The 24,752-nt window shown below is 37.1% G+C and overlaps 3 protein-coding genes across 4 annotated transcripts; 2 read left to right on the top strand and 1 right to left on the bottom strand.

Annotated features, from left to right (window-relative positions):
* The first annotated feature begins 949 nt into the window (after nucleotides 1-949).
* On the top strand, nucleotides 950-3,047 carry pthlhb (parathyroid hormone-like hormone b). Its single transcript, XM_017484810.3, has 2 exons — nucleotides 950-1,060; nucleotides 1,863-3,047. Exons 1-2 carry the CDS (start codon nucleotides 969-971, stop codon nucleotides 2,248-2,250), a joined length of 480 nt encoding a protein of 159 aa, XP_017340299.2. The 5' UTR covers nucleotides 950-968; the 3' UTR covers nucleotides 2,251-3,047.
* LOC108274568 (galanin receptor 2a) lies at nucleotides 2,302-5,613 on the top strand. Its single transcript, XM_053685933.1, has 2 exons — nucleotides 2,302-2,326; nucleotides 4,682-5,613. Exons 1-2 carry the CDS (start codon nucleotides 2,302-2,304, stop codon nucleotides 5,611-5,613), a joined length of 957 nt encoding a protein of 318 aa, XP_053541908.1.
* Nucleotides 5,614-8,839: 3,226 nt separating this feature from the next.
* Nucleotides 8,840-18,727, bottom strand: metap2b (methionyl aminopeptidase 2b). 2 transcript variants are annotated; one of them, XM_017486006.3, is made up of 11 exons: nucleotides 18,542-18,727; nucleotides 15,399-15,509; nucleotides 15,165-15,224; nucleotides 14,965-15,067; nucleotides 14,700-14,861; nucleotides 14,378-14,559; nucleotides 14,174-14,268; nucleotides 13,916-14,012; nucleotides 13,713-13,816; nucleotides 11,930-12,045; nucleotides 8,840-9,808 (listed from the first exon to the last, which is right to left on the bottom strand). In XM_017486006.3, exons 1-11 carry the CDS (start codon nucleotides 18,681-18,683, stop codon nucleotides 9,556-9,558), a joined length of 1,425 nt encoding a protein of 474 aa, XP_017341495.1. In that variant the 5' UTR covers nucleotides 18,684-18,727; the 3' UTR covers nucleotides 8,840-9,555. The 2 variants fall into 2 exon arrangements, with proteins under 2 accessions (XP_017341495.1, XP_017341497.1); XM_017486008.3 differs by having other exon boundaries at nucleotides 15,408-15,509; nucleotides 18,542-18,726.
* Between the last annotated feature and the right edge of the window lie 6,025 nt (nucleotides 18,728-24,752).

The raw sequence follows: 24,752 nt of genomic DNA, 5'->3' as shown, positions 1-24,752 counted from the left end.
CAGGCACACACACACACACAGAGTCAAAGTGGAGTACAGAGCACTCTCTCTCATTTTCCCTGCTCATTCTGTTAGACTTGTTTGGTGGACCATTGGAGAGCATCAGAGACGCCCACAGCTTAGAGTGAGTGCCATAAATCCCATTCAGAAGTGTGAGCAGCCAGCAGGTTCTCCACCACGCATCTGGAGGCAAAAATACTTCAGCTGAGCTTGGCTTACTGATTGCTGGACGTTCTACATTTGGATATACCATTGTTCAGCCAAGAGCTAATGTGATCCAGACATGGTTTAGTTGGAAAGAGGCTACATGTATGGGGTACAGAAAAATGGCCATGAGCTGCAGAACACACTGAACTACTCTGCTGGAGTACATGTAAGTATGTTTTCCATGAAAAAGTTTCTCATGCTGCCTAACCTACTAAAATTCAAACCCTGAAAACTGCTATTACATTGCTTCCATACCGTTTCCAGTATAGTAATTTATATAAGATAGATAAGTTTAGATATTAGATATACTAAATACACTAAATAGATTAGTTTACATAAATGTATTTCTTACTCTGTTTATCTGTAAACTGAGAAAGGTTTAAAAAGGGCGTTTATTATGCCCTAGAATTTTACCATTGTATCATTGATAATTTTATCATCATTAATAAAATATATCCATAGTGATTGAAGCATTTACATTTATGTCAATTATAAAATCATATCACATCCTTACAATACAGTGCATAATAAATGAATCATTGTATCATAAAGAGGTCATATAAATACTTTTGAAGAAAGTGACCAGTACTGAACTGCTTTACTACAAACTGCATGTTGAAAATTATATATAAATGTTTCTGAATATAATTTTAAATCAATATCTGCATAAATAATATCTTTTTTTTTTGTTTGTTTGAAACATATTTAGCTGTAGTCTGACTCTTTTCCAGATGAGGGTCTGCAGAGTTTTGTGGACGAGCATGATGCTAAGGCAGTGGAGTTTTGCTGTGCTCTTACTAAGCATCCCTCTACCTGTCCAAGGGCAACCTATACATGCTCTCAGCAACAGAATGTATGTGTTGACGCCATGTAAACACACTGTTGATTAAAAATTATCATGATTGTTGAGAGGACTGACCACACTTAACACAATATTTACACTTGAAGTTCTGATTCCAAGTGGAACATTCATTTGACATGAATTACTCAAACCAGGGGGTTCTCAACTCCAGAACCAACTGCTCTGCACAGTTTCAAACTTTTTCACTGCTCTACTGAGCTCTTAATCTGCTCCCTGATGGAATGGTCTCGTATGGTCTGGAACCTTTTCATGCAGCACTAGAATGACGATCCTACAGGTGGTTGAATAGGACTGAAGAGTCTGTTCTTACATGGGAAAAGTGACAGTGTTGTTTGTAGGACTTAATATTACTGTATTTTATCTATCTAAACTTTTTCTTTCTTTTAAAAAAAACAAAAAACAAAAAAACAAAACACCTTAGAACCTTTACTGGTTCTTTGATTGTTTCTCTGCAGGAACCCTTAAGGATTTAACAGTGAGTTTCGCTATGGGAATGTGAACCATTCTGAAGAAGATAAGAAACCATAACTGTCCAAAAAAAGTCCAGAAAAATCTATCATATAATATAAAACCTTTTAATCAGTATGTATTAATAACAGTAAGACGGCAGTTGGGAAAATTTTGAGACTCAAGGCAGTGGTACCTCAGGACTAAAGCAGAGAACCCAATAACAGACTAAAAAAAGACTAACTAAAGACTGAGAATAACATTATGCACCTCACTGATATATTGTAAGGAAAAAGATAGCTTGAGCAAATGTCCATAATAAGTGGATTTGTTTTTAATATTTTAGGAGACGCTCAGTGAGTCAAGCCCAACTTATGCATGACAGAGGGCGCTATCTGCAGGACAGGAAGAGACGACTCTGGCTGCAGGAGCTTTTTGAACAGGTTCACACTGCCAATGTGTGGGATGCTCCGTCCAGCAGTGGAGCCAACCTCCAGCATGTAACCTGGGGTGCCCAAGCTCCCAAAACTGGCAGCAGCACCAAAGACTTTCTTTTGGACTTTCAGTTAGAGAGCACAGGTACAATCGACATCCTGCCACAGGAGACCAACAAAGAGCAGCCAGCTGCCACTAAGAGAAAGAAGAGAGTATGCTTGGGGAAGTGGAGAGAGAGCAATAAACGAAGAGGATGGCCATGCTCAATACAAGCCCAAGTAGCATTAAGTGCTCACTAAGCAGGGCAACTGGCAGTAAGTGAGGAGAAGACTGTGAAACAAGAGGCAACGATGGCATCAAACACTCTGGACCATGGTCTCTAAAACTCTTTACCATAGATTAGTGTCTCTTATCAGCATAACACAGTATAAATTGTCCCATGCACTGTCTGACTCACAGTTACATACATTTACTATTTAGCCTTTAAGCAATGCTGTTATTTTTACTGGAAAGGTGAATCTGATTATATAGTAATAAATTCATATTTTCATTCATTAATTCAACAGCTTTATCCTGGTCAGGGTCCTAGTGGATCTGGAGCTGATCCAGGCAATGCGAGGTGGGAAAAACTAATGGAACGCTGGTCCATCACTGGGCACCATGCACACACATACACATATAGGAGCAATTTATCCTAACCAATTTGTCTTTAGGCATGTTTTTTGGAGGTGGGTGGAAATAAAACCCAAACAGACACAGGGAAAACATGCAAAACCCTGGAGCTGAGAGACAGCAACAATACCTGTTGTGCAACTGTGCCATCCAGTCCATATTTGAGATCATAAAAACCCATATGTATTTTTCATGTACTACACTATCAACCATATTTCTTTTTATTTATTTGATTAGAACTGTATATTTATTCTGTAAAGGTATCACAATGCTGCTCTTTTCTACAAGTTTCAATCAATGCACTTTAGAAATCTGTGCTATCCTCCTGTATGTCAGTATTCTTTTGATACTTTTGATTTTTCTCCAGTTCTGTTACAAAAAGAGCTCCTGCTATGCTTTCCATTATCAGCATCATCAATAAAACACATGAGCATAATGTCATGAAGAGAAATGTGATGTTTCTGAATAAAAAAGAGTCCATGGCAATGGAAGTCCCAAAAATATCAGTGATTTCTTATCCATTAAATTTTCTTTAGTGTAGTTGCATAAAAATATGTATTTTCCACACTGCCTCCAACCACATATTAGTGTTAATGTGTAAATATAGTGGTAACAGTCATGCACTAAAATACATGTTAATGGAAGCAAATGATAATGTGTCCTTATGTCAACATCCTGAGTGCTTAAGAAGAAGTTGCAATAAAGAGCAGAGAATGATAACCGTCTGTTACTGGAATGGATATTGCTTCACCCAAATCAATTCATTCTAGCAGAAGAATTGATTATATGATGCAGGAGACAGAACGGATGATGTAAGAGACAGAATGAATCAATTGAATCTAACCCATAAACAAAAGCCCCAGAAAATATATTCTACATATATATGTTTTTCTATATATTTTCTATATATTAATATATTCTATATATTCTACGTTTTTTAAAATTACATTTTCACCCTATGTCTGAACATTTGAAAGAAAACCAGCATACAGTATGTATAATTTTGATAGTAGGTGTTCATTAGGGATGCTGTGATCGATCGCCCCGCCAATCTGTATCGGCCGATAATCACATTCTATGACTTGATTGGTAGTCTCGAAATTTGGCCGATCTCACGAACCGATCACAATTGATGACATAAAACACGTGAGGACGTAAAACACAAGATGATGTTCAACTTTAGCACTGCAGTCGTGTCATCACCAGTGTGGAATTATTATGAAGTCTCAAGAAACAATGAAAAATTCACCATTTGCCATGTTTTTTTTAAGGCCTATTAAAATGTTCATGGTAAAATTATTATTTCTTTTGCTTATTTATTTGATTCTCAATTAAAACAATAATCTACAACATTACTGTAAATAATATAACCGAGGCAACATCTGAGGTATTTCTTTATCTGAAAAAAAAAAGGTTAACAGTGACGATCAACAGAAAGCTTAAATATCACTTATCACTTAAGCTTGAACGATCGAGATCAGTATCGGCCAATCATGATGACAAGAAATCGGTTATCAGTATCAGATGCAAAAATCCTGGTCGGAGCATCCCTAGTGTTCATGGTGTATATTTAATTTAACATGTATAAATTTGTACAATAAAAGTCAAATTATGCTTATAAATTTTCAAGCATTAAAGCATACACAAGGCTCTTGGGCCTGTACATGTAATATTGCCCTTGTGGCATAAATCTGTTTCTGCCCCTTTAAATATGCCTAGATCAATTGCGACTAACTGCCTGAATATCCTGATGGGCAGTCTCATCTCTTACAACTGAGATCTGAGATGATGACACCAGTTTCACAGCACAACAGCACATTTCATTTTATTTTAATGGTACTTTTTGAACTTTGTTCTTCAATTGGCAAGGATATTTGGTGAAACACAGGTTTCTCTTAAGCTGAACAACTATGGTAAGTAACTTGGATAAAGAATGTTAATGTTAATAGGCAATTAAAGGAATTTATATGAGAATAAGTGGTACCATCATGGATTTGTAAAAAAAAAAAAAGGGAAAAAAAACAGAGAAGTTTTTAAAAAGCCAGTTAAATACTTAAGCTGTTAACTTGCAGGTTTTCAGTAATCACTATGGAGTGATTTTCGCCTGTACCTGTGGTATGATCCTGGGTGTGGGCTTCGGTGCTAACTTGCTAGTGTTCACCCTCTTTGCCAAACACAACACCCTACGCAAGAATCGACTGGATGTGCTGATCCTCAGCATGGCTTTGGCTGACTTTCTCACGCTGCTTCTCATCCCCTTCACTCTGCAATCAGCTATCAGTTTCTCCTGGCCTCTAAGCGACACATCTTGTAAGATTTACCAGTTCCTGCTGGCTTTCTCGCTGGCTGCCAGCACTTACTCACTATGTGCTGTCTCAGTGGCTCGAGCCATGATCATCACCAACCCTTATCAACCGCCCACTACAGACCTTGTTGTGCTGATGCTCATCCTGGCGTGGGCTCTGAGCTTCTTAATCAGCTTGCCATTGCGTACATTTGCCACTAAAGAGCGCCTCGGCCCAGGCCTCACCAACTTTACCTTCTGCCTGCCCACCACCCCAGAGCACCACTATCAAGTCATACTAAGTCAGTTTGTTTTGTATTACTTTATACCAATGCTGATTATTGCTATAAATTATGTGCGATTGGCTCGGTTTCTCCACAAGAGCCCAGTGATGTCTATGGCCAGTGCGCGGAACACCCGGCGAGCCTCACTTATGGTGTTCCTGGCAGCTGGGACATTCTCTGTGTGCTGGCTGCCTGGTTATGTCCTTGAGCTGTGTGTGTATTTGGGTCTCTACAGACATGGCCAAGCTTGGGAGATGTTCTATTTTACCTGCACAGTGCTACAGTACCTGCACCCATGTGTCAATCCAGTGCTGTACGTGTTGCTGGCTAAGCGCTACCGGGGAATGCAGGGAGCCTGGCTCTTTCAATGCAATCGCAACAGGGTGCACCCCCAGGTTACTAGTGTGACTGAAAGCTTCTGAAGTTTTCTAACAGGTTCCGCTTTTGACCGAGACAAACATTGTGACTTTAATATATATATATATATATATATATATATATATATATATATATATATATATATATATATATATATATACACACACACACACACACACACACACACACACATATATATATATATATATATATATATATATATATATATATATATATATATATCCTTGAAAACTGGATTGATAACTGTACATTTTCTGTGCCTAGATTGTGTAAAACTGCTACAATTGAAAACAACATTGGAATGTTACGGCCTTTTTTCAGTGCCCTACAACCTCTTTGCTCTTACACTCTCTTTCAGCTCTACTTCATGTTACAGATCACACAGAACCTGAACCAAAACTGACCTGTACTTTTACTGGCTGATCACACACACACACACACACACACACACACACACACACACACACACACACACACACATATGAATTTAAAAGGAATGACATACTTACTGTTTGTTATGGACTAAAATGTTTATAAAAGCGCTTTTCCTCCCTGAGATGCTGCCTCATTCACTAAGGTAAAAAAAAAAAAAATCTTATTCAGCAAATGCAATTAAATGTCTTGTCCAATTAAGAAGCAGTTCTTTCTCATATTTATCCAGTTAGACATGAAGAATGTGGCACCGAGTCTAAATTTCGTCAAATACTCACCCAAATACTGTTTTATCTTAAAATCATAAGAGTTGCAATTTTAATGATAGAATTATTAACATTAACAGCTTAAGTTTGAAAAGGGAAAATTCAGAATCAATAACAAAAAAAGTATGCAAACACCATGGAGATTAATTTGACCAATCTGAAATGGTCAAATGGTAAATTAGGCACTGTCAACTGTCAGCACTGTGGACTGCTTAGTAACTTTACTAGCTTGGAATAATTTATATAGATACTGTGGCTACTGTATAATACTATATAATTTATATAGATACTGTGGCTACTGTATAATACTATATAATTTATATAGATACTGTGGCTACTGTATAATACTATATAATTTATATAGATACTGTGGCTACTGTATAATACTATATAATTTATATAGATACTGTGGCTGTTTGATCCACATGCATAGTAGCTTATGGGTATGCTCTGGTGCTCATATTTACAATGATATGTTTATAGATTTTTATCCCCAACCCCAGTCAAGTTTTTTCTCTGTTAAGGGTTTTTTTTTTTTTTAATTGACTTTCTACTTTTCACTGATTTATGTTGATACTAGCATTAATGTTCAGAAATTACACCTTTTCAAATAAACAGTAATAACAGAAATTGTTTCATTTACCAAGCCTAATTATAAACTAATAATGTTCAGTGGAATGTTTGATACTATATAATTTCACCGATTCAACTCATAGGCTTGGATGGGAAAAACAGGGGTGTGGGAAGTAGGGTGCCAAGAGGCTGCAGCGCCCCCCAGTGAAACACAGTGTCAATGACAGTTTACTATTTAACATTACTAGTTAATATTTAATAATATATCATTTGACAGGGTAGAGAATGGCTGAATAGTTGTGAATGATGGGAAACATATGGCATAGAAATATACTATTACGATGTGCTTTTTTCCATTTTGTGTTCCTTGCTAGATTTAATAACTTATTTCATCGTAAGAATACTATTAATTAATCTGTCACCCTTGGCATATTGTGTGGCCCACAGATGGTCTGAGGATTCATGTTAATAAGTCATAAGTGAAAAAGTCCATTATGGACCATTACAAACTACTGGTGCGATGTGAAGGATCAAAAATCTGATCAGTGAAATCAGTAAAGAAGATAATACCAACCACATATTAAATGGACATCATGATGATTTGTTTCCCTGGACCCAAGATAGTTTATAACCTATACTTTGTTGAGTCATTTTAGAGCCATAAACTACATTCAGTTGTTACCGAATGTAGTGCATAAGTGCAAATCTGCCTTATAACCACATTCACTTGTCATTTTATCAGGCGTTATTTGTACCTATACAATCATTAAATGCAGCCAGTCTGTTTCTATGCACAATTTTAGCCCGCCTTTACCTCCATCAATAGAAAGGAACCACAATGGATCATATTTTTATTTGGGTGATAGGCCATAAATCTGTGATCCTGATTTAGTAGCAGCATGGCAGTGTGTATGCGGTTGGAACAAGTGTATTAGCTGTGCTGACTTTTTAAAATATTGTGCTTAGACACCGAATGGTCACTCCCTTGTTTTTTCCACATTGAAGGACAAAGTGCTAATTTTCCCAAGTACTGTTTTGTAATTTAATTGTCTTCTAGTGTTTATCAGTGTCCATTTCTGACCACAGACCCAGATGTATATATACCAATACACAACTACGCTAGGGTCAGTAATGTCAGCATCAGAGATCATAGATGATATGGCCAAAAGCATGTGGACAACTGACCATCACACACAGATGTGCTTTGTGAACATCCCATTCCAGATTTAGTTCCCTCTACTGGGAAGGCTTTCTACTACATTTTGGAGTGTGGCTGAGGGTTGGTGTTCCAGTTCACCTCAAAGGTGTTCAGTGGGGTTAGGGTCAGGGCTCTGTGCAGGCTACATAAGTTTTGGCAAATGGACTTCACTTTGTGCATCAGGACATTGTCATGCTGGAATGTTTGGGCCACTTAGATGCAGTAAAGGGTCATTCTTAATGCTACAGCACAAAAAGACAACCAGTGTGCTTCCAACTTTGAGGCAACAGCTTGGTAAAGACCCACATAAGGGTGTGTTGGTCAGTTATCCACATACTATTTCCCATATTGCATATCTTCTACTGCAGGAACAGCTGAAGAAGCAGCACCAGAAGTACAGAATAAAACCTACCAGCATACAGGCCAATTCAGTCAACATCAGACAAATGATTTGTGTTTCCTAAGTTTCAGAATCTATTCCTCCATCTACTCTATTCTAGCCATCTTATTTTTGACATGTATTAACCTTTAATATGCAAGTGATCTCTTGTTCTGTTAAGTGTTTGGTTGATACTAATGGTGATTTTATATTCAGGTAAGATAAAAGATACAAACAAATTACTTATACACAAAATATTAAACATGTAGTAAGTTTACAAGGATTTGATGGTTCTTAACTTTTGTCTAATATAAACAGTTAGTTTGTGTGACGATGACCTTAGATTTGACAATTTCACATTCCAATTTTTGTTTGCTGCTTACAAAAACAAAGAAAGTAAATAATTTCTTACGAATTTTATTTGTAATTCAAAATAAAACAGCATTGTGCTTTACCCAGAGAAATGTGACTGTTTTCAGTCTGACAAATGCTTAACCAAAACATTCAAGGCTATTATACACAGCCATCATCTTTTCCTTCTAGTCCAAGTGAAGCAACAATTATTTTTTTTCCCCTAAATGCAAAAAGCCTGAATGCATGTACAAGCTTTTATGTATACTGTATAATGTTTTATGATTAAACAACTCCTGTAATCCAACTTCTACTGGGTTATTACTCTTTTTACTCTGTCCATGGTTTTAATAAAGGATGCAATCAAATATGGCTACAAATAAAAGCTGTTGAAGAAACATTAAATATATATATCAGTGAACATGATGTTCAGCACACCTTTTCGAAATACTTTTCTTTTTTGCATTATGGTTTAATAATAGTCAACTGTACTCTTCCCTGGGCTAACATTCACGTGTTATATGTTAAGAGAAGTCCACCAATTTTTCAAAATTTGACACTTCCTAATCTTGAGGCTGCTCAGTAGGTGTAGAATGAGAGCACTGGACTGTGCGCATGGCAAATGCAAATGGCTTTCAGACTGCCAGCACCAAAGAGAACAATTTCTATACAATGATTACAGAAATGCATTTAGCCCCTTAAGCAACTTGAACAACACATGAACATGTGTGTCAGTGAAATTTTGAGAAATTGGTGAGCACTAGCTTTAGTAATCATCGCCTCTGCTGACAACCTCCTTGCAGGTTGGCTTCAGGAGGATGGTGTGTTCAAACTGAGCTGTGTAACAGCCTTTAGTGTCACACAGAGGCGGGTATGGGTCAATTATGCCAAGGTCACACAGGTTCTTCAGTGCCATCAGGTATTTGGTTTCACCCAGACGGTCAAGCCAGCGACGGCAGAATGCCAACGTGCCAAAGTTCTCATTGACAACATTCAGCAGATGCTTGGCCCTTGGAAGTCTGTAAGGGTGAAGAAAATTATTATTATGGGTGAACACCACATAAATGATTCATAAATTACTAAGCCCCATGCACGTGTATACAGACATTTTTAAAACTGTATTTTCACCCCTCTGTTTTAAACTCCACCCACACGAACACCTTAACAGATCTGTTTACACAGAAAAGCAAAAGCGTTTTGAAACCACTCAGATGAGCATGCCAGCCAATTAGGTGACAATATTATTTCATTCTATCTGTAGCTATGAACAGATGTGTAGTCTTGAGGAACTCCATGCAGTTTGAGTTGACTTGACCCACAAGTTATGTCAAACGACTCAAGAATAAAGGATAAGAGCTGTGTGTAGATCAGTAAAAAATGAGAAATGCGGGGGGAAAAACAATATGGTTAAAAGCTCGTTCATTCATCTTCAATAACTGCTTTATTCTGGTCAGGGTCAAGGGTGGCCAAAAGTTCTAAAAGGAAAAATGACAAAACAAGGATTCACAAGTGGAAGTGGAACTGCTTCTTAATGTTACACTTGGGTCTTAGCTGAAATCTCTGATCTCAGTGTGGTTTATACTGCCAGAGTGTGGATTCATTAGTAGCGTACAGCACGCATCATATTCTGGCATCTCCACATGAGGGTGCAGTAATTACACAATGACAAACAGTTCATAATATGTGCAAAACTGCAACGGGTATGTACAACTAAGCACTGCCATATCAGCATCAAAAATGTGTTTTTTTCGGTCTCCACTTAAACACAGAGGGGGTTTTTTTTTGGACATGACCAAAAACACTATTTTCGTGTGGACCAGAGCCAAAATACAGAGGAAAAACTACATTTTCAAAAAATTCTGTATAGGTGTACACGGGGTCTAAGTTACCCAACAGTTTCAGCCACACAGGCTGGCTGGAACGCATTCTACCTGTTCCACTATATGACAGGTTTCCAAATAATTATATTTAAAATATATTTATATAAAATAATTAAATGGATGGAAATTACATAGAAAACGAAATGAAAAACATTATTATTATTATTATTATTATATTGTTTACTGTAAATAAGTGTCACAGAAGTATTTAAGGTAGCAGTAGAAGAAGGGGCTATTGAAGATAGTTAGTATAACACCTTGTTATAATCGCTTGGAACTGATGAATGAACTGACTGCATATGTTTTGTTGTTTTTTTTTTTTTTTTAAACTGGCAGAAAGCATATTTAAGGACTTGACTGATTTCTATCAAATCCAAACCTCTACAGTGACTTTGCAAATAGGCTAAATGCAGCTGAGAATTTAAAGAGTGCTTGTTTTCAACTATGCAGAGTTTCTAACTGCCAATTTGATCATTTGTAAATTTGTTGTTTTCTGTTTTCTAGAACAGGGGCTTCCAATGACCATGCCTCAGGTCAGTAGCAGGCCATGGACGTCTTTTCACTCTATTTCGTGGTACGTCTCATGCGGAAGAGATGACATTAGGCTTCCCAGTGGGGGAGAGGGAAATACTACTGTTTAACACAAGGAAGGGGAATTAGTGTGTGGGAAGCAAAACTACATAAATGACCCATGTGATGCTAACTAGCTGCTACCGTAGTGTTTACAGGGCGAGTTTTATGCATACAATAGAGCATTTGTTTGGACACAAATTAGTCAAGATAATTCCTCAATATTGTTTCACAGCTTTCATGGAAATTATAAACTATAAAATTGAAATGAGTATATCTACGAAACACATTTTATAATGCGGTCTAGATTATTTCTCCAATTATCAAAATATTCTAAAACAACAACACTGATTATAGCTATAAGATGCCATGGCCATCCATGACATGCTGAAATTCTATGGTTAAATTCAAATTTTGTTGAATGGAGCATTGTTACCTTGTTGCGTAGCAACACTGTAGTTGTGGAAGATATTACAGATATTAAAAAGTAATATTTAAAACAATGTTTGGGGTTTCTTTGCATTCTTTGTAGAACTACTCAGTAGATGGAACACTTGAGGTTTTGTGTAATCAAGAATAACATCATGGCTGCATTGTTATTCGTGATAACACTCCTCCTTGTGTTGTATTTTTTTTATTGGCAAGTAAGCTTTATGTTTTCTCATAATTTAGAACATTTTGAAGACTTGCCTGATTGGCACATGGCCAACTTCAAAGTTTTTCATGTAATGTGAACACTCCATGTCATCATGCACCATGCCTTTTCCAGTGCTTCCAAAAGTCTCGATGGCATACACCTCTCCCTCCTGTAAAACAGTGAAGCAGGGAGACTTAACACACAAACGTACACAACTGACTATTAAAAGATTACAAGTTCTCAAGATTTGACTGGGTTTTTCTGTGTAAAAAGTGCACCTTTGTTTCATTTCCTGTAGGCACATACTGTATGTTTTGTGTCAAACTGAATAGTTACTTGAAGGAGGGTTAAGAACAGGTTTTAAGCACACCTCAGGCTATGTCTACATTAATCTGGATGAATCTGAAAACCTTCAGACCACAAAGAGATCGTGTTTTTGTCCAGCGAAACCGGAGCTTTTCGAAAACGCTCTCCCAAGTGGAAAAATTTGAAAATGCAGTTTGTGTGTTGTAATGTGGACTGAGAAAATGGAGAGGTACAAAAACAATGATGTATTTTTAGTCATGTGATGCAATCACATGACCCACTCAACTCAAAGCAAACAAGATGGTGGACTATGTTGTAAGCAGTTGTGCCTGCTATCCAGTTTGATAGCTTTGTTCAAAGATTCACTTTTATATGCAGGACAAAGCTTCATATGTAAACATTTTTGGACGTTTCAGTGTGGACAAGCAATTTTTGGAAAAGGTTTTAACAAGCTGCTTGTAGCTGATAAACAAGTGTAACAGATAATAGGTTTAAACACACCCTCAAAAAAAAAGAAAAAAAGCTTAATGTTTTTTTTGCCACTCACCAATATCAGTACTCTATAGTATGATAACAGAATCTGGAACAATGCAAAAAGGTTAGGAATAGACCATTTACTGCATTTATGAAATGTAGATGGCTTCAGTAACTCCCATGTACACCTGTGCTGAGAAAGACTCTACCTCCACCAACGAGATCACACTCATATTTAGCAAAAACACTACAATTTTGCTTAATTAATGAAATACTCACAGGCCTCAGTATGAAATAATTGTATAGTGAAACAAATCATTAAAACAAAACTAAAGCTACAATGCATTAGATGTTTAATTTTTTTTTACATTTGAAAATAAATGTGATATGAGGAGAAAAAATATTTATAATCTAAGGTTCCTGAGCTGCTGCATGTCGCTATGACAGCCATGTAATAGCAATTCGCAGTCAGCGCTTTGTCAGGAGTTACCAGGCCAGATTTTGCAGGCAGAGTCTGTGGGAAAGCCCTAACAATCAGCCTGCATTCCGGTGAATCCTTCAACAAAACCTTGCATTTTAACTAGCTAGCAGACATTAGTTGGCTATGTGCCATTTATGACACAGCAGAATGAGCACAGTATCACCACGGCACAGGAACTACTACTTGAACAACTGAGACATCAGACCTATAAATATGCTGACAGTTATAAATCTGTGGAAATTTATCACAATGTCAATATTACATTTATATTATAAAGTATATTTAATTGTAATTATTGTCTAGCCCCACTTGAGAGTGATACACTAAAACCAGTGGGCAGGCCTCAGGCTAGCTAATATCACAAATAAATCAATAAACTAATAAAAAGTTACCCATTGATTATGAAGGCATGTATTAATTTTTCATATTCATGCACTGTTCTATCATGTGGAAATGATGGAACGAATTTGTGTACAGCACTTATAAACCTTATCCTTAAGACTATGCATTTTTTTGTGAAAAATCATTCAAATTATCCCATTGTAAGAAATGAATGAGGTGACCGTGACACTAACCTCCATTTTGGTGGCTTCTCCACCCTTGACAATTGGCACCGTCTTTCCTGCATGTATTCTATACTGTCCAATTGAGTGACCATTGAGATTCCGGATTGGCTTAACTATGGGCATAAAAAAACAAAAAAAACAATGCAACGTTACTAACCTGTATTTGTGCCCAGTGTTATTGGCAGTTGCATTGTAGCACAGAAAAAAAATACCTTGGTATGTTTTCCCATCTAAATCCACTTCATAAGACTCCATGACTTCCTGAATGGATTCTCCAATGTCACAAAGACGGACATCAATTCCTGCACACTGATGCATGCAGACATGAATACAATTACAAATTAAAGTATACACATCAGATAGTGTAATATTTAATATGTGGAAGCAAGCTACTTGTCCTAATACAAACTACTGCTAACTATGATCTATATGAAAACACTAATTATTTACATCTCCTTTTGAAGATTTACCTTAATTCCAGTATTTGTGGCTTCTTTAACAGCTTCCAGAAGTTTATCATACTTTGGGTTGAAAGTGACGGTAAAGGCACAGTCAATAATTCTACCTGCAAGACAAAAGTCACAAACTAAACTTAATGAAAAAAGAAATAGAAGACAACAAGAAAAATAACAAGCAGATAGACTATGCAGTTCTCTTATTCGTAACCTACAGACCATTAATGTGTGTTCCAAAGTCAATCTTGCAGACATCGTCATATTGCAGCACTGTGGTGTCGCCAGTGTTGGGCGTGTAGTGAGCAGCACAGTGATTCAGGGAGCAGCCGGTAGGAAAAGCAAGGCCAGCATTCAGCCCATTCTCTTTAATTAACTTCCTAGAGCAGCCCTCCAACTTCTCACTGTAATGGAAATTACCACAGCAATGGGTTATAATATCAAAATCATGGCTGATGGATACTTTCACTAATTTTGAATGGTACTAAACAGTGGAAGTGCCCAAAACAAATGTTAAGCGTGCGAAAGAAAAAATCTAACTTACCAGATGTCGATCATGGTCAAACCTGGTTTAATCCAGCTCATGACGTAGCGCCTGACCTGCCGATGCGCTTCTGCGGCCTGTCTGAAATCATTCCATATTTCCTCACTGGCTTGATTCAACACACGCTTCTCTTCATTGCCCATCCTCCATGCAGCATCACGCCTGATTGGAACACAGGACCAGGTTATCATGAACTACTTATGATTTCCCAACATTAGACAATATAAGACAACAAGAATGAGTGAGGTTTGGTGTTGATCTTTACCCATCTTGTAAAAGCGGGTATTCACATTCTTGCCCCTTGGGGAAAACGCCACTTGGATAAAGTTCACAGATGGGAATAGATGGAGGGTCTGTTTGAGCCTTGCCTAAAAAGGACAAAATATGTCAATAATGAATTGCTGGGTATTTACATTTTTAAATCAGAGCACTGTATACATAATTTTTTTTATATAAATAACTTACCACATTTCTTCTTCTTCTTCTTTTTTTTCTTCTTTCCAGATGACTCATTTTCCTCACCATCTTTAAAAAAAGATTGATCAAATGTAATAAAAAAACAAACAAACAATAAAATCTCCACAATATGTTGCTTCCACAGGAAACAATGGATCAATAGTATGCAAGGCTGAGTAGAGTACTCAGGAAAATCACAACATAACTATTCATGGACCATGACATCACACAAAAAGAACAGACCATCCTCACCATCCTCGCCATCCTCTTCCTTCTCTTGGTCATCCAAGGCCTGTTGCTCCAACTGCTTTAGCACTTTATTGATGACAGCATCCCCTTCACCATTTGCATTTTCTGTTAATTACAATCACACAAAAAAAACTCAAAAGTACTGTGACTTAAGTGCACTGCTTTTTAATAATAATTAAACATTATCTTTAACATTAACAATTAACATTATCTATTACACTTGAGATCCTTGAATTCTTTTCACCTATTAAACTGCACTGTAACTGCACTAGCAATGTCGTCAGCATGGCAAACAACCTTCTCATCGGAATAACAAAATAATTTAGTACAAATGTAAAAATTAGCTTCTTAATTGAATTCTTACAACACACTGAAGATTATCACTGGATTTGCTCAAATTAAACAATGTAAGACTAAATTACATAAATGGCTTATACATGCATTTTGTTTATGGAAAGAACATGCCTTTCCATACGTAACAAATGATAGGTAATTACTAGTAATCTGATATGTAATCCGATCCAGTTCACTGGTGTGTCGATGCCTGACTTGGACTGACAACTCAGATCTTTTATGTGAACATGACACACACTGCCACCACCACACACCTGATGTTTCTCATCAACATAATCGATGTTGATGGATCCACTTCGTCACTCTAAGAAAGGGATCATCAACAGCCAGTGCTCGGTAAGTTACTCAAAAAACAGTAATACACTACAGATGACTAATTACTACTTTAAAATTGCAATTTGATTACATTACTGATTACTGAATGCAAAAAGTAATCAGATTACTAATTACTTTACATTCACGTTACTTTCAACATATATCAATCCTGCAAAAATACACTACAAAAATGAAGTTCAGTTCTTTCAGTAATTTTAGCACGCATCGATGCATCACATGATCAGAAAACGTTGGATTTATCATAAATCATGCCTCGGGTGTCGTCACAATTTGTAGGACTACCAGACCGAGAAAAAAAAAAAATAAAAAAAAAATTATATATATATATATATATATATATATATATATATATATATATATATATATATATATATATATATATATATATACACACACTTTTCTAACTAGGGTAGTTTGGTGTCACTAGTCAAGAGGAGGCACAGCTAACCTATCATTGTATGGATTTAGCTGCTACAGTGCCATTCAAAGTACATTATCTGTCCTTATGCTCTGCTCATATCATGTTCACGTAAGCTGGAACTCAAACATTTACACACCTTGTTTTCCTGCTCAGCGTCAGAGGATGTTACTGTTTCAGTTTCAAGCCATTAAGCCATTTACTGGCTTTATATATATATATATATATATATATATATATATATATATATATATATATATATATATATATATATATATATTTTAAATCGGCATTTATCCAATTTTCCTCACACTGACTGTGAGCTAGCGTTTGGCAGAATTGAGATCTGTCAACCAATAAGACACGAGTATTTTCACGTATTTTCCTGTAAAACCTGTCGGATTGGTCACGTCTCCGTTCACTGAAGATATAAAATCACAACACCGCCGTCTTCTTTTACTGACGTTCAGTTACGTAGTGACAAACTGCTCCAAGTGGGGAATTATTCCAGGCTAAAGAAAAAATCTTCGAGGCAAACCGATTTATTTTAAAGATGAATTTTACTTAATATTGTTTTCTTAACAATAAATTTTGTAACGCAAGTAACGGAATTTTATTGACATCAGTAACAGTAAAAGTCATTCGAGTACAGTATGTAATCAGTAAATACAGTAAGTAATGAGGACCCAGCAAAGTAAGCCAAATATTTTAAAAATGTACTGTAGAAAAATAAAACTGTACTATAGCTGACAAACATCTGAAAAAATAAAAATTGACCGTATTTCAGAGATTATACTCATGTAAAGATGAACTTGGACTTCTGTGACAAATCCTGTGTTGTTGCTCTTGTGCTTATGTAAATTATTTAAACTGAAGGAAGCTCACTGAACCAGAGACTAGTAGCTACAGGGAAAGAGACATTCGGCCAGAAAGTACAGTTTTCACAGATTGTTCATTTTCTTTACCCTCTCTGGTCTTATTAGCGAACTGTCAACATGGCTTGTTTAAAAAAAAAAAAAAAAAAAAAGTTGACGTCCATTACACTAAAGATGTAACATGAACTTCCAACCACTTCAAACTTGTATCTTATTTATAGCTATGAACTAATCACTAATATTTAAGTATTCAAAGGTAACTGTTGTTGCTATTCAGTCATGTCAGCTGGCTTTATCAAACCAGGAGTTTTAAGTAACTAGTCCTTCACAAACTTTAGGTGAAAAGCCCTGATCGATAAAGCCAGCTGTGACTTTAACTAGCTTGGAGCAGTAAATAAACTCTACAGTAAGAGGGACTAGATGAAGACAGCACTGCTGAGTGTGTTTTGTGTTGTGGACTATTTTCTATGGTATAATGTTTAGCTTGCTAGTTAGTGTTGGACACAGTCAGAGAGAGAGACAGAAACAGAGAGACAGACAGAGAACTTGTCCCAGTGAGTGAGTGCTGCCTGTGTCAGTTTATATGAGTGAGAGAGAGAGACAGAGAGAGCAGGAAAGAAAGAAAGAAAGAAAGAAAGAAAGAAAGAAAGAAAGAAAGAAAGAGAGTTGTCCCAGTGAGTGAGTGCTGCCTGTGTCAGTTTATATAAGAGAGAGATATAGAGAGAGAGAGAGAGAAAGAAAGGAAGAAAGAAAGAAAGAAAGAAAGAAAGAGAGTTAGAAAGAGAGTTAGAAAGAGAGTTGTCCCAGTGAGTGAGTGCTGCCTGTGTCAGTTTCTACCGGTAGTAATGTAGGCTAGCATCTTTTAACTAGCATTAGCTGCTTTGCTAGCATATTTAACCATTCTAACCGTCAGCTGTTTTGTATAGCTACAGAAACTAGTTAAGACGACACTCAGCACCAGACAAACGGTATTTATAGTTAAGTTCCATTAAATTATAGTGATTCTCAATTAGCTCGGAACTGTGAGTCCTCGTGGAAAAGTTAGCCGTGGAGCTGGAAATAGCACGCAAGCTGGACGGCACTTAGAAAGGCTAGTTAATTAGCGAGCACGAGCATGAACACGCCTTGTTATATAATCACTGTTGTTTCTTTACCTATGATCGCCGCTTTAGACTTCTTTTTCTTCTTCTTTTTCTTCTTTGACGCGTCCTCGGCGTGGTTTATTTCGTCTTTCGGCTCATGTGCGTCTCCGTTTTGAAGGATCTCCACTTGCTCCGCCAGCTCCTGGTCCGCCATGTTTGCACAGGGGAGAGCCACAGCGCAGACACGTGGGAGAAGCGCAGCTCGACATCAACACACCAGAAACATCCGAGACACGGAGCAGAGAATACAGGCTGGCCCAAAATCTCCATACAGACGGGAAATGAACACTTTTTTTAAAAGCAAAATGTAACTTTATTTACAAAACATCCTCTACATGATTGCCATGTATTTGTAAAGACACAGAGAGTCGTCTCTCCCACTCATGATGAGCTCGTGTTAACAAATCTGGTGTTATTATGCAAATAACTGCAGGTGCATCGCAACCTTGCCACAGCTTCAGGAACCAGCCATGCAATCCAAATATGCAATTTATATTTACATTTACATTTTATGGCATTTGGCAGATGCCCTTATCCAGAACGACTTACATTTATCTCATTTATACATCTGAGCACTTATGGGCCTTGCTGAGGGGCCCAACAGTGGCAGCTTGGCGGTGCTGGGGTTAGAACTCATGACCTTCCGATCAGTAAACCACTTTTGCTTAAAAGTGTTAATTTACCCTATGTATGGAGACTAATGGGACACCCTATAATAATAATAATGATAATAATAATAATAATAATAATAATAATCTGGGGCATGGTGTCTTAGTGGTTAGCTTGTCTTGCACCTCCGGGCTTGGGGGTTTGAATCCCACCTTCGCCCTGTGTGTGTGTGTGGAGTCTGCATGTTCTCCCCGTGCCTTCGGGGGTTTCCTCCCGGTACTCCAGTTTCCTCCCGAGGCCAAGGATGTATTGTAGGATGATTGGCATTTCCAAATTGTCCATAGTGTGTGAATGTGTGTGTTATTGTGCCCCTCGATGGGCTAGCCCCCATCCAGGGTGTCCGCTGCCTTGTGCCCCTAGTCCCCTGGGATAGGCCACATAGGCCTATCATACACAGGGTAAGCGATACAGAAAATGATGGCTGGATAATAATAATAATAATAATAATAATAATAATAATAATAAAAATAATAATAATAATAATAATAAAAACTAACAACAACAATAATAATTATATATATATATATATGTATATATATATACACACACACACGCACACACACACATATATATATATATATATACATATATATACATATACACACACACACACACACATATATATATATATATATTATTGTTGTTGACTATGCACTGTGAAAAGGATGGTTCAAGTGGCCAAAAAAATCTCCAAGGATCACAGCTGGAGAACTGCAGATGTTAGTTGCATCTTGGGGTTAGAAAGTCTCCAAAACTACAATCCGAATTCACCTACATCACCACAAGTTGTTTTGGAAGGGTTCCAGGAAAAAAGCCTCTCCTCTCATCCAAAGATAAACTCAATGTCTTCATTTTGCCAGACACTACTGGAACTTCAAATGGGATTGGAGTCTATGGTCAGATGAAAACAAGATAGAGCTTTTTGGCAATAAACACCAGAGGTGGTTTTGGTGCACACAGAGAGGTAGCCATATGGAAAAGTACCTCATGTCCACGGTTAAATATGGTGGTGGCTCTTTAATGTTTTGTGGCTGTTTTTCTGCCAAAGGACCTGGACATTTTGTTAGGATATATGGCATCATGGACTCTATCAAATATAAACAGATATTAAATGAAAACCTGACTGCCTCTGCCAGAAAGCTTAAAATGGGCTGTGGTTGGATCTTCCAGCAGGACAATGATCCAAAACATACATCAAAATCTACACAAAAATGGTTTACTGAAACAAAATCATGTTCTGGCATGGCCATCCCAGTCCCCTGACTTGAAACCCATAGAAAACCTGTAAGGTGAACTGAAGAGGAGAGTCCACCAGTGTGGACCTCAAAATTGAAGGATCTGGAGAGATTCTGTGTGGAGGAATGGTCTCAGATCCCTTGCCATGTATTCTCCAACCTCATCAGGCATTATAGGAGAAGATTCAGAGCTGTTATCTTTGCAAAGGGAGGTAGCACAAAGTATTGACAAAAGGGTAGAGTTGGGGTACTCAATCCCGGGCTCAGACTCGAGTCCAATTATGACTCCAACTTTTTCTGTCCAACTTTTTTGTACAGTCGAGTCTGCATCATGTGTAACATGAAAATAAACATAAAAAATAAGTAACAACATAAAATTAAGATAACAAGAAATTAATGAATGTCTCCCTGCCTGACCAGGGGGCTTTCTGTGCAGACACATATTCTAGTAACTACTATTAATTAACTAGAAACTCTGATGAATGAATTAGTAAGTAATAGCGCACAGATGAATGCGGTAGTTCACTATTAGATAATTAATTACTACTAGGCCTATTTATTTCAGGCCTCCCAGAGAACTTGGGTTACTTCAGACAACCTTGGGGTAACCATGGACAATCAACTGTCCTTTTCCTCTCACATTGCTAATCTGAAATGGTCATGTCGATTTCTCCTTCACAACATCAGAAGGATTCGTCCATTTCTACCCATACAGGCCATTCAGGTGCTGGATCAGTCTCTTGTCATTTCGAGACTGGTTTACTGCACCTCAATCCTGGCAGGTCTAACCCTAACCCTCTGAGCACCATTCGACTTCTGCAACTAATCCACAATGCAGCTGCACGACTGGTTTTCAACCTCACTAACTTCTCCCACAACACCACATTGCTAGGATTATTGGGCCCCACCCCCCAATTATCTTTTCTTATTGCCATGTGTACAAACAATCATTATCAATAAGCCTGACAGTTATTGCATATTCAATAAGAGACTATAAAGAACTAAATTTGAACAGTTTATAAATTGAACTGAAATTATGAATTTATAACTATATACAAGTAACTATATATACAGTACAAGTAATTAACACCATTGTACTCTCTCTTTCTCTCTCTCTCTCTCTCTCATACACAGACACTATAGAAACTCTGTCTGGATTTCTTACAAACTGTTGACTTGTAATTTCTTATTACCCAAGTACCAAGAACAATGAACATTCTTCTTATTATTATATTATTATTATTATTATTATTATTATTATTATTATTAACTGAGGGAATAATAAGTTTCACACACCAGTAGCTCCAGAAAGAAATATGGAAGTTAGTTAAACAGTGACAGGATTATTGAATCAGTGAGTTGAACTTGAGAACCAAATCAGTTCTATTCATGAATGAATCACTCAGACTGGTTTTACCAACGGGATTCTCCAATTCATTGAAATGAACCGACTCAAACAAACAATTCACTCATGAATCGGACATCGTAACAACACGTCTCTCATAAACTCACTCGGGACAATTAAAGTAGGTTCATTTGATTACATTAAATTCCGTTCGAATCCTCACAGAAAGCTGTTGCAAGGCTTCGGAAAGCTTGAATATATACAACACCGGACTAGTTTTATTCTCACTCTGTGTTTTTCCATCCTTTTTGAAGCTCAATGCTCCATTACTATTGCCCGATTGCATAGAAAAACATACATTCTTGGAAATATTGTGTTCCAACTTGCAAGGATAAACATCAGGGTGAGTAACTGATAAAATTTCTATTTTATGTTAATTATAACAGCTTCATACAGACTAGCTTCAGAATCATAGCACAAAATAGGGAACATCCATGCATCTATTTTCTACACCGCTTATCCGACAGGGTTGAGGGGAACCTGGAGCCTATCCCAGGGGCACAAGGCAGAGTACACCCTGGATGGGGTGCCAAGCCATCACAGGGCACAATCACATACACATTCACACACCCATTCGTACACTATGGACACTCTGGACATGCCAATCAGCCTTCCATTCATGTCTTTAGACTGGCGGAAGAAACCAGAGTACCCGGAGGAAACCCCCGCAGCACAAGGAGAACATGCAAACTCTGCTCACACAGGGTTGTGGCGTGAATCGAACCCAACCCTGGAGTTGTGAGGTGAACGTGCTAACTACTAAGCTACTGTGCGAAAACAGGGAACAGAAATTACGTAAAGCCATTATAGTAATGGCTTTTAGAAATTTAAAGTATCAACGGCGGGAAGACAGCAGTTTGGCCAAACATTGTTGTGTCCCGTTATGTGAGACCTCCTCAAAATTCAACTCTTAGAGGCTTCTATGTTTAAATGCATCTTTATATTTTTTACTCTGCAACAGTGATTAAAATGAAATGTAATGAAGGTTAATGTTTTATTTAAAAAAAAAAAAAACTCAAGTAAAACTAATTATGATTTAACTATCCTCAAAAAGTACCATTACAGTGAACCATGTACTCAAGTTGTCATGTACTGGAGGAGGAGGTGGATGCAAGTGCAGATCATTTATTGTATAAAGTAAATTTTAATGAGATAAATAAATACAAATAATGCAAAGACAGGAATGAACTGTCAGAAACGGAGACTTAGCTAGATTTGCGAGTCGGATATAGCATGAGAATACTGACCCTCAAAGTTGTCAATGTAACTTGAAATATATAATTTGAAGCCCTTCTCCTTCTTACTGTTGGGTGTAACAGCTGACTGCCTCACAATATGATTAACGTAATTCACGGTAATCTGTGGAAGCATTTGTAAACAGTCGAGTGTAATATGTCATACTCTCCAGTGCCATCTTCACACAGTTACCGCCAACAGCGAAAACAGCTAACGGCACAGCACTGGATGTAACTGAGCTAGCTGAGACAAAACGCGGACGCGATCAGTACTCACATGATGAGGTGGCTTCCTGTGCATGCTTTCTGTGCAAGCGGCCCCTAACTAATACACCAAACTTGAACTGACACAACATGAAACCGTGTCACTGCAGCTAAGATGACCTACTGAATATCTGTAGGCCTATATAGGCTATACAGTGCCGGGGTTAGGAAAAAAGACTGCCCCATCACAAGGCTGGCCCACCGGGAAAATTTCCCTATGGCCAAGCCACAGAAAGCATAATAAAGAAACACAATCAACAAAAACTTTACACAATATAGCAATATGACATAACTAAATCTTTCCCTAAAATGAGTATACGGTGTGCTTATTTATATGCTTTACTTATTTACATTTAAACCCCTTTGAAGCAACGCTGGGGTCAGTGGCTTTGAGTCACAACCCTCTGTTACTAAGCCAACTATTTATTATCTGGGGTCACAATTCATTATGAAGAATCTTACTACATGAATGATTATCAATATGATGATATCACCTGGCTGTATCACTATCTATTAACATCCCAAAAATGCAAACTGGTAGAGCACTTTATGTCTCTGGTAAAGATATACTCTTATTTACATGTTCAACCCCGAACCCTGGAGGTGTGAGGCAAACATGCAAACCACTACACCACAGTGCCCTCTTTATCACAAATATTTTGTTACATTAAAAAAAAAGCTATTATATGCACTATGAGATTAATCATAAACATGATTATTTATTTATTTATGTATTTATTTATTTATTTATTTATTTATTTAATAATTCTGCATTGGGGGAGAAGGTATTCCATCATGACTATTAATCAATAAATACAATAAACACTACCGGTCAAAAGTTTGGAGACACTTGACTGAAATGTTTCTCATGATCTTAAAAACCTTTTGCTCTGAAGGTGTATGATTAAATGTTTGAAATCTGTGTTATAGACAAAATATAATTGTGCCAACATATTGATTTGTTTCATTAGAAAACTAACATTTTATTTACACTTTTTTTTTTAAACTGATGACTTCCGTAAAGTAGCCAATAAATGTCCAGCATAGGTGGGAACTCCTTTAATCCTGTTTAAAAAGCATCTCAGTGGAATTCCTCAAGAAATTGGTTGAGAAAATGTCAAGAATAGATTTCTGGAAATTCTTGACAAAAAGGGGGTCTACACTGAAGATGCTAAAATGCAAAATTATTTTGATTTATTTTGGATTTTTTTTTTCACAACATAATTTCCATTGTTCCATTTGTGTTATTCCAGTGTTTCGATGACTTTATTAAAATAATATGTGTGTGTATGTGTGTGTGTTATTATTTAAAAATAAAGAATGAGTGTGTCAAAAGGTTTGACGGGTATTGTACGTGATTTTAGTGATATTAGATTTGGGTCATCACACGTCTTGTGTCTTTAAGTATGTACTCT

The sequence above is a fragment of the Ictalurus punctatus genome, chromosome 14 (genome assembly GCF_001660625.3).
Source record: "Ictalurus punctatus breed USDA103 chromosome 14, Coco_2.0, whole genome shotgun sequence".
Lineage (NCBI taxonomy): Eukaryota > Metazoa > Chordata > Actinopteri > Siluriformes > Ictaluridae > Ictalurus > Ictalurus punctatus.
The sequence above is the reverse complement of the archived record's forward strand: the minus strand, read 5'-3'. Positions and strand labels throughout refer to the sequence as shown.

What these genes read in the sequence shown, in the direction of transcription:
- pthlhb (XM_017484810.3), top strand. Translation starts at nt 969, where the DNA reads ATGATGCTAAGGCAGTGGAGTTTTGCTGTGCTCTTACTAAGCATCCCT. An exon ending in CATGCTCTCAGCAACAGAAT is followed by an intron (nt 1,061 to 1,862) that starts GTATGTGTTGAC and finishes TTAATATTTTAG; the next exon opens with GAGACGCTCAGTGAGTCAAG.
- LOC108274568 (XM_053685933.1), top strand. Translation starts at nt 2,302, where the DNA reads ATGGCATCAAACACTCTGGACCATG. An exon ending in ATCAAACACTCTGGACCATG is followed by an intron (nt 2,327 to 4,681) that starts GTCTCTAAAACT and finishes TAAATACTTAAG; the next exon opens with CTGTTAACTTGCAGGTTTTC.
- metap2b (XM_017486006.3), bottom strand. Translation starts at nt 18,683, where the DNA reads ATGGCGGACCAGGAGCTGGCGGAGCAAGTGGAGATCCTTCAAAACGGA. An exon ending in TTGACCATGATCGACATCTG is followed by an intron (nt 14,560 to 14,699) that starts GTAAGTTAGATT and finishes TTTCCATTACAG; the next exon opens with TGAGAAGTTGGAGGGCTGCT. An exon ending in CCACAAATACTGGAATTAAG is followed by an intron (nt 14,013 to 14,173) that starts GTAAATCTTCAA and finishes TGCATGCATCAG; the next exon opens with TGTGCAGGAATTGATGTCCG.